Below are 13,981 nucleotides of genomic sequence, written 5' to 3'. Positions count from 1 at the left end.
TTTCAGATGATACCAATGTTTTCCGTCACCCCATGAGAGAAATTCGCGGATTGGGCAAACAGAGTCCGAAATATCGAGCGACGGAGCTGCACGGCGTCCGAAATTTAGGACGTTCTTATACATCAACTCTATGGGACCCGCGGCCGTTCCGCGAACAAGTCCGAATAATCGAGCATGTCCGAAAAATCGGTCGGCGACTGTACCCACTTGCCATGCCCTAGGTACACATCTGATGACAGTGATGACAAGTGAAGGGCACCACTAATGTATCGAGGTCGCGGCAATTTGCATTCCATGTGGATACACGGATCTCCATTATGCTTGAGAGTGTACAATTGCAACCTGTGTTCTACAGTACAGAAACAAATTGTGCAAATTGAACTCGAGAAATCTGCTGCCCGGATAATGTCCTCGCCTCTCATGTGCTTACCTCACAGAAGTAATTCCACTTTGGATTGACCGTGTTGGCGATGACCTGCGTACGGAACTCTTGGGCTCCAACTGCGAAAGGTCGGGAATAAAAGAATGATATAATTGGTAGCCAAAGCTGATACACAGCGCACATTACTTGTGATAATGGCATATGGGTCTGACTTCCCCATTCCCAGCATTCCAATATCTGCCTTGATCAGGTCCTTAGCTGCCACGAGTTCAAGCCTCAGGACTCCCTATGGGTGCACGCAGAAAAGCTTTGTAAGGTCTAAAATTGTACGTCGCTCGAAAAAACGTGTAGGGCTGACAGATGTGATCACTAGGGCCCGAAAACTTGGGCACTAAAAAATGATGGAAATGGGCACGCATTTAGGCCCTCAAGAGTACCAAAATAAGCAATGAGATGCAATAATAGACGCGTTAATATGGTGCGCTCCTTCGGCTTTGTTGGTGTTTCAGAATGTTCCATCGAGGAAAACTTGCTCTCTTCGAGGCTACCATAAGAGCTTTGAGGTCCGGTACAGGAATGCTGAGGCAGCCCCGTACCACACTACAGTCAACCACCGATTTATGAGCACCCTCGGTTCCCGGAAAAATCGTTCATAAATCGAGGGATTCGTAAATTGAAAATTCCATTAAGACAGTACTATTGAGCTGACGAAACAGTAGGTATTTGCCAGTTTGGATTGTGTTTATAATGCAATATATTGTGTAATTTTGCTTTCGATCACGCCTTCTGCTGCACACTTGGTCGTCCCTAATGCTTCCCCGGAAAACCCGTTTGCTGTTCGGATTTCGAGGGGTTCAAAACCAAGGGTGCAATACCTGGAAAAAGATTTGTGCGTTCCGGCATCATTCACAAGACCACGGAATAATCCCTTTGAAGATTTCTGTTGACCTCGGAATGATCCGTTCATAAATTGAGGACAAAAACGCTGGGCAACTCCTAGTTGCTTCCCAGAAATTCCATTCATTATTCGGATATCGAGGTTCATAAAACGAGGTAAAAATGTACGTAAAAAGTTTGCTTCCTCATGTTCCTGTTCATAAAACGAGGGAATTCATGAATTGAAGTTTTAGTTCTCTGCCCTGGAAGATCTTGAATGGTTCAGATTAGCAACATCTATTTGCCAAATGTACATGAACCCCTTCGAGCAAACCAATGTACTGAAGGGAAACACGCAGGTACAAAATGCAGCACTCAGCACGAGCCTAAAAGGGGCGCACTCGCACTCACACACCTAAAAAAAAGGCTGTCATGGCGTATAAAAATGTTGAAGAAGGCTACGATCCAACAAAGTCGATAAAAAGGCAGGCAACCGTGAAAACGTCGCATTCAGTCGTTTATAGGCATTTCCAGGCAAATGACTAAAAATCCGGGCCCTAGTGATCACCAACATTTGTTAACATTTCGTTAATGAACAGAATAGGAATAACAGTTCAATGAAAAAATTCGTTGCACCCAGTACTTTTTACAGTGTTAGGAACTACTACGAATAGTGTACACTGTATCAGACGCGAGACATTTGAGTTCGCAGTCTCGTGTTGTTTTGAGAAGGCAACAGTGACTCACACAGGGCAGTGAGTAGCGTAGTGTGTGCGTTGAAACATGTTCCTGCAAGCGCATGGAGTATTTGTTCGGAAGCACCATCATGGCCGCCACCTGGTCAGACACCGCCTTCTTCAGGAGGTCGCTGCGTTGTTATACGTACGCCATACATGAGCTTGCACATCATGAGCATGCGATTAGACCAGTGCAAAAAAAGATAAAAGATAAAAAAAAAGATAAAAGGCCAGTGCAAAAAAAGTGCAAAAGCGTCGATAATTTCTTTTAAAGAATCATTTTAGGTTTCACAAATCTGATTGTATAACTGATATCTACATAGCATGACTGGTAAATGACATTGAGGATGACACAATATTTGGTGTTATCAGGGATGGCAGCTGACAAAAATTTGGCGAGGGCCAGTGGCAGGAATCAAACCCAGATCTCTCTGATCCCGAATACATAGGGTGATTCGTTTTCGGGTCAAACCCGATTTTTCACGATACGTAGTAATGTGTCTCAGGGGGACACGACTCAGGACCCGACAGCTATTGCTGTTGGTGAAATAGCGGGAAGGATTCGAGTTTTTTTATTTTAAAAATCTGTAACCGATAAAAAGAAACACACCCTGTATGTATTATGTTGTGATAACCAGCAACGGGCCTGCACTCCCGAGGTGCAGCACGCAGCAAATACTCCTCGTGACGATGACCTCATGTTCCCTCTCACACCTGCTCCTTATGAATTGTCTGCAGCGGGACGCAAAGAACTCAGAGACAGGAGCGACCGAAGCGAATCGTTCACACGGCTGAGGTCAGATAAAGATGGAGCCACGAAAATGTCCTCACTCCGAGGTCGCACGTATGTTTCTGTGCGCTGCAGTTTCAAACCACGTGGATTCTAATGACTCATAATGATGACAATGATACTGCTCAGCGAAGCACATGGTGAAACAGTGAATAGTGTAAATTAGGGAATGCACTGACTGTTGAAACAAAAATCAGTGAATGGATGCTCGGTGAGCGAACTATTCCTTCGATAAAGAAAGAAAGTGCAGTGATACGGAAAAGATGTTAATGCAGCCTGTTGAGGAACTTCGTTCAACACAGCAACATTTGGCTTGTTTCAAAACGTTGTATTTACGCGCATAAGTAACTCACTTTCCCCCCCCAAAATGAAGACTATAGGTAGGTGCATTAAATACAAGAGGGAAAACTGAGATTAAGGTACACCTGGTAGTAACCTGTATACCCTGAAGTGTTCCAGTCTGCGTTCCCGAAACCATATGTGTTAAATACGCGGATGAAAGAAGTACCGACATTTTTTACACCCGAGTTTAGGTTGCTACTGGGAGTGTCAATCACGCAAGTAAGTACTACAGCAAGTATTTCTCTCGTCAAGACACGCAGTTTTATCACCGTCACTTATCATTCGACCTTGCCTGACAAACTTCCTGCTTCATAACGTCCGGAACTCGCACAAGGTTATTTCAGTCCTTAAGTGTGGTATACAAAGTACATTCATTTCTTCTCTTCCAATGAGGGATATGCTTTCGAGAACCATGAAATCTTATAATTTTAAGGATCGTTTTTTTCACGACAGAAAGAAAAAAGAAAGAGAAACTTTAAAAGCAGGTCTTACTTCAGTCCCGGCACTTCGAGCATTTGGCCCAAGTTTGTCAACGTGAAGTCAATGGCCTACCGAGGGAGAAACAAAATTTGCGGATGACACATTTGGGGCGCCGACCAGAAAAAAAAGGCTCACCGGAGGACTGAGGAAGAATGCGGTCACTCCGCCAACTAGCGGCATTTCCTTGGTCAGTGGACGCAGGACGACACGCAAGTGTCCATGGATCTGCGTGAAGAAAATGTGAAAGTAGTCTACACCACAGATGGCAGATGGTGTCAGTGTCAGTGTGCTGCGAGCTTCAGATTGTGCTGTCATGGTTGTGCTCGGGAAACTTATTTCTGCTACTACAGTTAGTACAGGGCAAAATAGCAATCATGCAATGAAAAATGTGTGTAAATACCATAGACACCTCTGTAATGTACAAAACACACTGGAAACTGCCTAGAGTATTGACAAGTACAAGCACAAACAATTGGTAGCTTTCGATATCTGCAGTGTAGGTCCTTCGATTGACTTTTTGGGCCACATGACACCATGTGACAGACACCAGACTGTGTTTATGATATATACTGAAATTGTGTGACCGCTGGTAAAGCAACAACGAAAAAAAAAAAAAAGTATTTCGCAAAATATCAAAGGGCTAAACCGTTTAATAGCATCTCGAAAAGAGTTCCCCCACACATTTACCACCAACGACGGCCCCCTAAAGCTAGTGCATGTGAACACGTTTTACATAATACCCAAAGCTGCAGCCAACTTTTTTACCGCAGTCATTTACACTGCAAACAGACAGACATAACAACGAGAATTGGGCAAGACAAGGTACAAACATGGACGACACACTGCCACTTGCACACTGCCATCTGCAGTGCTATTCATACTTGCAATAGCATTGATAGTGCTCATGATTAATGTCTTGTCACTACAGTTCACCCGATACAGCAAGAAATTTGAAAAGGAAGAGCAATACTAAACCTGCAATTCCTTTATGCCTGCTTTGAATCCCTTCACCTTGACTTTAAAGTTGCAATCACCTGAATAGCTAAATGAGAAAGATGAAGCTTTAGTAACTAGTCAAATCTTTTAATGCTGTACTTAATACATGCATATAAAACCCTAATTCGACCATCACTGGAGTGTGCATCTGTAATGCTGGATCCACATACAAAAGATCTCATATATCGACTAGAAAAGGCTCATAACTGAACACTAAGATACACTAAGATACACTAAGATACATTCTCTCGCGAATCTATAAGTGATACGAGGAACTCTGCTAACTTGCAAAGCCTATTCGAAAGACGCAGGACTAATCTACTTAAACTGTGTTTTTTTCTACTCTACAACGATTGTGTAATCTTCAGAAAGAGATACACGGCTAACCGAGTAGGTCACGTTCTAGCGGGTTTAGTCAGAGCAAAGCTGTTTCACCATTTTCCTGTTCCGTCAATTCCTTCAAGCATTCCTTCATCCCGCGCACTACAGAGGAGTGGCACAGACTACCCAACTCGATTGTGTCCTTGGAGTGCGTAATCGAATTTGTAAGAGTTGTGGAACGATTATCCGATCTTAAAGGGGCCGTAAACAGGTACACAAGGAGCCCATTTCTGTTTGTTATATTATTGAAACTTAGGCAGTGAAAACTCCTTGCAATTACTAATGCTCAAAAACAAAAGGCGCTTGCATACGGATGAAATATTCACTGCACTCTTTCGCATTTTAGACCCGCCCCGCGCGCTAACTTTACGTCATTTTGACGTAGCGCTTTCCTCACCAATTACGATCGAGTGTTCCACGTATGATTTTATTTCAAATGCTAATTGGACTAGATGAACGTGAATCCTCTTCTGTTCAACATCTGAACAGTTACAGCCTCTAAGTGAAAACGAAGTACTTTTAATTTAGGTATCATACGTGCACTACGTTTTCTGGGCAGTAGCACGCAGCACACCACGAGCGCGAATGAATATCCGGGACCACAGTTCCGGAATCTTAGGTAGGTGCGCGATGGGACATCTTCGTCATCTTCGAATGTTGGCTTGAGCCACGCGTCACCAGCTCGCGTGGAACAGTGGTTAGCGTGTTGGCCATGTCATGTCGTGACTGGGAGGAACCCGGGTTCGAATCGCGTCATGTGATAGCAGCCCAACTGTTGACGTTTGCGACAGCCGGAGATGTTGAATATTGCATGACGTTGAATTTCAGAACCACTGAGCGCAAAATGTAGTTTCACACAAACAAACTGAGCGCCCTCACTCACAGCTGATAACGAAGTACGTTTATTGGCTGGTAATTTGAAACGTCATATGCGCAGCTCGACCCCCGATTGGACGGCAAAACACTACGTGGCCATGTGACGTATGCGTGGTGGAGAGAGGCTCGCTGGTTACTGATCTTTGAAAGCAGTTACGTATATGGGTCACCGAGCTGGCACGGGCCGGACCAAATGTATATTTGGGTATTATGATCTGCGTTCTTTCATGGGGTATCATTATTTCTGAAATGTTTGGTGGCCTGTTTACGGCCCCTTTAAACCTTACTGAAACACATGTTATTGTCATTTAAGGTCCTGTGTAGGTCCGTGTAGCGCTACCACCAGCATTCACCGTCGTCGTCAGAGTGCTACCGAGGCTAAGTCCTGACGCGTGCGAATAAATTTGTCATTCTAGTTCCGATCCCTGTAGCGGCTGGTTGTCTCCTTTGCTCTGACACAGTCACTACAGTCCGCAGTATCGTAAAAAAATATATATACATATGAAAAACACTGTACTAAAGGTGAGCTACAACCATTGTTCTTATGAAGGGGGCTTTCACTGCTTCTTCAAAATCATTCACCAGTCACCTTTGGGTATGTCGTGCAAGCAAATTTTGTTCCATGTTCCTTGGGACAGCCTGTATATAGGTATGTACTGATCAACAGTAAAAGACAAAAAGAAATGTGCCAGACTTACAAGAGCTCTATGTCCATGATCACCTCGTTCCTAGAGACATTCTCTTTGTACACCTTCACTCCACCGATACGAGGTGGCTGAAAAAAAAAAGGTACAAAATGTTAGGAAATCACGTGGTCCGCGTGATCCACACAAATTTTAGGCTCACTTGGTCTCCCAGATCGATGCGCTCGAACTTAAAGCTCTGTAGGTACGCCGGCAGAGAGGATCGGATGCTGGGTTCAATGGATTCAGTGATGAGGTCCTTCACATAATCTCCCACATAAGGCCAGAACTGACCCAATATCTGGACGTACAAATGACACATGCCTAATAATGCCCAATAATGATGAAAAATGAATAAATAAAGGAGCAATTGATGAATAAATAGGAGGCAATAACTTCTCATAACATGAACACTGAAACAAAGGTCTCAGAGGCTCACCTTATTGACCCATTCCGCTCTTTCTGTATCCGGAAAAAACACCTGCGCGGAAGAAGAAATGTGGTTTGCTTGTCACGTACAGTCAGTTAAGTTTACACAATGCTATTCCATAAGCTTAGACAATCAGTTATGTACATATGGCAATGTGAGATCTTGTTTTTTCCTTCATCCCTGTCATCCCACTTTTCTGTGTCAGCCTGACCAATCAAAATCACCTTGTAAAATTGCACAATACATTGTTTATCGATGCATAGTTTATTTATTTATTTAGCTTACCTTCGAGCGGCCTTAGAGGCCACACAAAGAGAGTGGGCCACTCCTTTCATTATCTGATATCCCCACATCGTTTATCTGGTCTACAATGGAGGATACTACTACCCAATGATAAATGATTCTTTTCAGCTAACACTGGAGCTAGGATGTACCCAACAACATGAATCAACAGATAGAACAGTGAGGACGTAGGCGAGCTGGTGGTGATGGACATCCATACTCAAAACCCTGAGACTGTGTTGCCTTCAATCTTCGTCACTTTATTCGTGGAGAATCCAAAATCGTGATTTTTTGTGTTTTTGTGGGTTCGTTCAAAGCTGATAGAGGTGTTGCAAACTTTCAGTGACAGCATTTATATTTTTTGTGTCCAGTCTTTGAGCGAAATTTATTGATAATACAAAGTAAAATAAAAATGATTTCTTTGGCCCAGAGTGTCACTTTCTTCAATTTATAACTTTGCCACAGAGTCAGAAATGAACTCGCACTTGAGTATTCATGGCAGAAATGCCAGAATGATATAACTTTCAAATTAAATCCCACGTAATTTTTCAGAAGTTGAGTTAAAATTGCTTATTATTAAACTGTTATAATGAACAGAAATAGATGCAAAAAAGATAGAAAATGATGTAATAATATAAAGTAACATAGAGTATTAAGCATGCCCAGAACTGATCTTACAACGTAACAAAAAGTATTACAGCAGCAAAACTTGTACCGAAAGGAATACCTACACACAAATGCAGAACGTTCCATTTCTGTCATATTACATTTTGTTTCATTGTTGCGTTAAGCCAGTGTGCGTAAGTTTTCCTCACGATATCCCCTGGCTTTTTGGTCTATCTTCCATTTCTGGATTAGTATAGCACTTTGCCATAAACTGCACAAACAGGCAGAACAATTGTTGCAAGGCCTTCTCTCTAACTGTCGAGGTGCGCGCTGAGCTAATAAGGCTGTTGTGGCTGCTTTACGAGCCGTTCCACATTCTATTTTGGGTAACTAATGCAACACCTACAGCTGCATCATACGACTTGCACTCTTTGATGGTGCTGCAGTAAAACTTCATGTGGCCTTGAAGCCTTGAAATGGGAGTGATAAAGAAATATAGCCTTCTTCTGCTAAAGTCACTGTGACTGCTGACTGCGAGCATGTGCGTGTCAATCAAAATGTATGATATCATAATCCTACCCATCATTATGACTCCTTTTTGGACAGTAGAGGGCACGAAAACACTCCAGTTATTCCGGCACCATTTTTCTTTTTTTTTTTTCAAAATTGCATAGACTACAATTTGAACTCTGAACATCCATAACCTAACAAAACATTGAAAATGGTTAAAAATTGGGCTGTTCGGTACTTCATACTTTAAAAGCGTATTTAAGAAGCAGGTTTTGTCAATAAAAAATCCTTGTTCGTCAGTCTATCCTGTGTGTTGTGTCGTCCTTTTATTTGTTTCCCGGCACGAGGGCCTTATCACTTTTAAAGCATAACCTAACTTTGCACTGATTGGAGAACAATGTTATTACATAGACGTAAAAGTAGCAGCTGTAAGCTTATTGCATAGATTTCTTTAGTTTCTTAGATAAAAATAATACGTATATTGCTGAAATTCAAATATCCCAGGAAAAAGTTGCATATGCAAGAATGTTTGGACGTTTATGTGTTTCTGTCATGTGGAGCTCACCTTAGGTAATAGTACTTGTGGTTTATAACTGCGTAGTGCGAACGTTGCAAGTTCCCATGCTTGAACAACAACAACAACTTTATTTTCGGCCTTGGAGAGTGGGGAGTTTCATCGCAACAGGCGATACTCTACCCCAGTGCTTGGTGGAATGGGGGGAATAAAATAACGAGCCCCTTTACAATAACGATCGAAGTCCGATGGTGTCCAGAAATGTCAGAAGAGCTTTGAGCGCAGAACGTTGCTGGGCTGGATTGGGCCAGGGACCAAGCAATTTCGGTAGGGAGAAAGGGCGAGAGTCCAGCTGAGGAAGAGACGCGGAGAGTGTGGTTCGGGAAGGTTCGTAGTGAGGGCAATGAAGAAGAATGTGCTCCAGATCCTCAAGAGCACCACAGTGGCAGCAGGTGGGAGAATCAATTTGTCTCAAGCGGTAACGCCACTGGGCTGTAAAGGCCACATCGAGGCGCATGCGGTGGATTAATGCAGCATCCTGACGAGATGTGTTTCGTGGCATGCGGAAAGCGAGCGTGGGATCAACTCTGTTCAACATAGAGGGGGGAAGAATGTCGGTTGTCCGTTGGCGGGAAGCCAGGGGTGTCACTAGACGTCGCAGAATTGAATGGCGGTCTCCTCTGAGCAGAACAATACGGGTCCGGTTCCGAGACGAGAGTGCTGCTTCTGCGGCGCTTGATAAAGCGACCCACGCTTGATAAAGCAGGGGTGCGACCTTATCACTGCAGTGGACCATTAAAATAGAATAAAGTATTGCCACGGGAGTGCAGCACAAGCTCACAAACAGGCTTCACCTCCTCTGATGTCCGTGGGTCATTTCGTGCACCGTCGTGATAATAAGGTGAACGGGGTAGCTATGGTTGGTGGCAACGTCTTATCTGGTACACACTGACAGTCAATTTTGTTAAGACTGGCCTTCATTTCCTCCTCTTGTCAATTAATACAACAGTCGCTCAAAAGTTGCATTAAAGTGCGGACGTTTTTAACAAACAATCTGAGGATCTGAGGCCAGCACTTTTCTATTTGATTGGGCTCTAGCGTACTTTCCACAAGGGCAGCACTTGCTGCGCACTTCGTTTACACTCCTTTACAGTGCCCCTTGCACTTTTTGACAAATCGAAGACAACTACTATGTTAAGTGGATTCAGACGTTGCACAATTGAAAGGAGAACTGCAACAATTGTCGACCCCTCGTCTCAGAAACCCACATTTTGTGCAAAGAAGGGGCTACTTGGTGGAGACTTCTCAGGGTATCAATTGAGATAGCCACATGTGGAAATTGCATAAGCAAGACCTCACTTATTCCTCTTCCTCTGCATCAGAGGTTTTTAAATATACAGGGTGCCCCACGTAACGATCGCAAAGCTAAACAAACAAATAAAATAGAAAAAAAGAACGAAGCTAGCTTCGTGGATGAAACCAAATTCATGTTGTTAAGACTCGCCGAAGCTGACAGCCAGTATTTTTTTAGTTTATGCTACTTAGCTAATTAATCACAATCAATTAGATAACTTTTTAAGTAGCATCTTGAGAGCGAAAGTGTCAATGGACAGGATGTAGAGGAAGTTGAGACATTTGCCTGCAAAAAAAAAAAGAGCCAGTAAAATTTAATAGAGTAGCGCATCTACGTAGTGCTCTTGGAACACCCTCATGCGTTTGCTACCTCTACATGCACTGCCAGACAGGGTTTGGTGTCCATGTCACTGATAACGTAACATTCCTGGGTGTACACAATCCGGAAATGTTATCTTGGGACAAACACGTCCATCTTCCCTCCTCTAGGCTTGCAAGTGCTACAGGCAAGATCCATAGGTTTAGAAGCGCATTGCCCTGTCATGTCGAAATAACCGTGTATAATGCACTTTTCCTGCGGCTATTCAATTACTGTCACCTAGTACGGGGTTCCACAACTCTGTATATAGTCTTCAGCCCATTGAAACAATTCAGAAGCGATTCTTGCGCGTCATTGCAAATATTCAGAGCCACGCGAACACTAAGGGACTTTTTCGACAGTACCAAATAGTACCAGCAAGCGAACTTCTTAAATATAAAAGCTTGTGCACTTATAGGACATCTATCTTAAATTTTTAGTAACAAACAATTCCTGTCACTTGTTGGTTTTATGCAAGAACAAAGAAGCTAGTATCATACTAGGAGAGGTATTGTGCATGGGCGTACCCAACAGCCTGAACAACTTACAGCGGACAGAGCTGGTCCACCTAACTACCGCGATTAATAAACACATTCGGCTTTTTTCACTAATGTCGATATGCCCTCAAACAAACACTTCAAAGTCATTGTTTTGGTGGCGGCAGAGAGATGTGTGCAGATTTGTTACGTGTTCATTATATTATTATCATATCCTTACTTTGTTGTTAATGCTATTTCATAATGTCGCTAGAATTGGTACTGCTGTGTGTCATTCAATTGTCGCTGCATCGAAGGACACCCGGGCCTTCACAAAGCTACACTGGTAGCTTTTTGCTCCAGCTCCACCACACTCTGGGAACAATTAATGAATTAAAATTAATGTTAGCCTTTGAATAAACAGCAGTCACAACAAACAAAGTGACAACAAGCCCTGTCTGGCACAGCATGTAGAGATAAGGCAGATATCGTTGCTCTAGCAAGTGTGTGAGAGCATTCCGAAAGGAACACTCAAGCAGGCAGTCACTTGGCTCTTTTTTGCCAGGAAACAAAGGTACCCGTAAAGGGTACCGCGTTGGGGATACCTAAATTGTAGATGTCTCAACTCCACAACCCGTTCAGTGACACTGTGGCTCTCAAGTCACTAGTTAAAAAGTTAGTTAACTAATTGTAATTAGAATACTCGTACATAAAAAGTAAATGATAAGTCCGCGAGATAAGGTAAAAAGAATGACGATTAACCAGTTAGAAGCATGAATAATTGAATTATGAGGCTTTCGCGCAGTAGTCTGCACTTCTTGTGGTGCAGACTACTGCACGAAAGCCTCATAATTCAATTATTATTCGTAATTAAATTATTCGTGCTTCTAACCGGTCGATCGTCATTGATTGTAATTAGCTAACTGGCAAAAAAAAAAAAAAAACTGACTATCAGCTTCAACACATGCTCTGACAACATGCTCTTGGTTTCATCCATTAGGAGAGCTTCGTACCCTGTATAGTGGATTGCATCATTAAGTCTTGTGCTCAGTTTGAGAATTTTCCGTGTGGTTTCTCTCTCCTTATCTCTGGAAACGTCCTCTTGAAGGCGAGAATATGCTACTGCCTGCTTCATCTTCTGATATACCATGAATCCCAGATAACAATAAAATGTCAACGTGCAATGCGAATCAATTCAGGCTGCCAGACAGATGCATTTACTGCTGAAGCTGCTGGTTCAGAAGGATGACTGCTCAGCTGTTTTAAAATGAGTAATCGTTTCGGATGCTCGCCTACAACAGGTGTTTGTTGGCCGATCAAACGCGGTACAAGAGATTAACTGATGTTCTGAGGCTGGAACAACATAGAAGGGACAGATACAAACAAAGCCTCAAATTGCCTAAGAAATCAACGATGAAAGATGAAAGTCACTGAAAAGGTTAGCCAGCTGTAGGGATCGAACCCACATCTTCTGGATTGCCCTTCTGGATTCATCTTTCATCGTTGTATCTGTCCCTTCTATGTTGTTCCAGCCTCAGAAAATCAGTTTAACTCTTGTTCAACAGGTGCCGCTTGCGTCAATTTCCGTCGTATGAATGTGTGTATGAGTGAGCAAAAATGTAAGAGTGAAAGGAGGGTGAGTGAGAGTGAGTGGCTGGTTTGTCGTCCCTTCAGATGACGCACCCCGAAAGTCACTGGAGAGGCGTGTTAGCTTAGCTCAATTGGTAGAGCCCTGGACCGGCAATCCAGAAGATGTGGGTTAGATCCCTACAGCTGGCTAACCTTTTCAGTGACTTTCATCTTTCAACGCGGTATGCCTAGAGTGACAAAGCTATGCCGTTCAGCTCCCTGCACAGGAACGGAAACATGACTCGAAACATGACAGAACTTGTACTGTACGGATGTGGGGTCTCCTTTTTGCTTTGGGTGCTCTTTACCCAACACCTACAACAACGTCCTACCTGGCATCACCATTGTTCAGCCATCAAAGTCTGACTTGTAATCTCTCTTCTTCTTTTTTTTTTTTTTTCTGCACCAAAACTGTGTACATGCAGTGCTATAGTATATTAAAAAAGGGTAGAAATCATGCTCCTTGCTTTAGTTAAATTTCCGCTAAGTCACACAACAAAAACGATGGTATAACAGGACAGGATGGTAGAGTAGACACATACATGTAGGGTACACATTTTGCATTTGTGTTATTTGAGGTACACCAGCTGCAATTACCTTACCAAATATTCATTAGAAGTTTTCTTGGTTTGGGATTTGTTTACTTAACCCCTTATTGCATAGAGAGGTTCAATTGGGAGTAGATTTATACGTAAGGTGAGTCCGCCCACACTTGTGTATCTACATGCTGCACATGGCACAGGTCAGGAATGCAGAGAATTTCGACCATCAACGGTTCTTTTAATGTGTGCCGGAAATCTCTGACGCATGGTGCTGGGAGCAATGTTTACCTTCTGCACATTTGCTACCACTCTCGGCCGGGGTGAAACCCAGCTTTGGTGTGAAAACTGTGCTTACGAGGCATGTCGTGTGATGAACACATTAAGATTGAAGGAGAAACCAAGAATACACTAAGCAGAATTTAACAGCTCGAGGGGCACAATTATGTCTTGCCAAAAAACTTTACCGAATACCCGCAACTTTTGTACACTAGCAAAATTTAGCCATAGCAGTAAAGCGAAACAATGGAAGAAACGAAAGGAAAAATCTTTGAGTCAGTATTTGTTTTTTTCAGAAAGGGTATATTTCTTTCCCCGATAAGTTTCGAGCTAATGTCTGCCACAGGTTTTGACATATAATAAGCACTTTTATATCGATTTCTTTTTTCTTTATAAGGGATTAGAAATGTGACACTTTTGGAGAACCTGCATGTGTAAATAAGGCAGCCTCGTCTGCAATTT

At 42.9% G+C, this 13,981-nt stretch overlaps 1 protein-coding gene across 1 annotated transcript in view; it reads right to left on the bottom strand.

Moving 5' to 3' along the window:
* LOC135386246 (extended synaptotagmin-2-like) overlaps positions 1-13,981 on the bottom strand; it is a 38,827-nt gene that overhangs the window by 24,115 nt on the left and 731 nt on the right. Inside the window, exons 2-10 of the mRNA XM_064616054.1 lie at positions 6,983-7,024; positions 6,707-6,844; positions 6,559-6,635; positions 4,583-4,649; positions 3,743-3,832; positions 3,620-3,675; positions 2,006-2,126; positions 569-668; positions 431-501 (exon numbers count right to left, since the gene is read on the bottom strand). Coding sequence (XP_064472124.1) covers positions 431-501; positions 569-668; positions 2,006-2,126; positions 3,620-3,675; positions 3,743-3,832; positions 4,583-4,649; positions 6,559-6,635; positions 6,707-6,844; positions 6,983-7,024 — 762 coding nt within the window. The remainder of the gene's footprint in view (positions 1-430; positions 502-568; positions 669-2,005; positions 2,127-3,619; positions 3,676-3,742; positions 3,833-4,582; positions 4,650-6,558; positions 6,636-6,706; positions 6,845-6,982; positions 7,025-13,981) is intronic.

The sequence above is a fragment of the Ornithodoros turicata genome, chromosome 2, assembly GCF_037126465.1.
Source record: "Ornithodoros turicata isolate Travis chromosome 2, ASM3712646v1, whole genome shotgun sequence".
Lineage (NCBI taxonomy): Eukaryota > Metazoa > Arthropoda > Arachnida > Ixodida > Argasidae > Ornithodoros > Ornithodoros turicata.
Note: the sequence above shows the minus strand (reverse complement) of the source record. Positions and strands in the feature narration are given on the sequence as shown.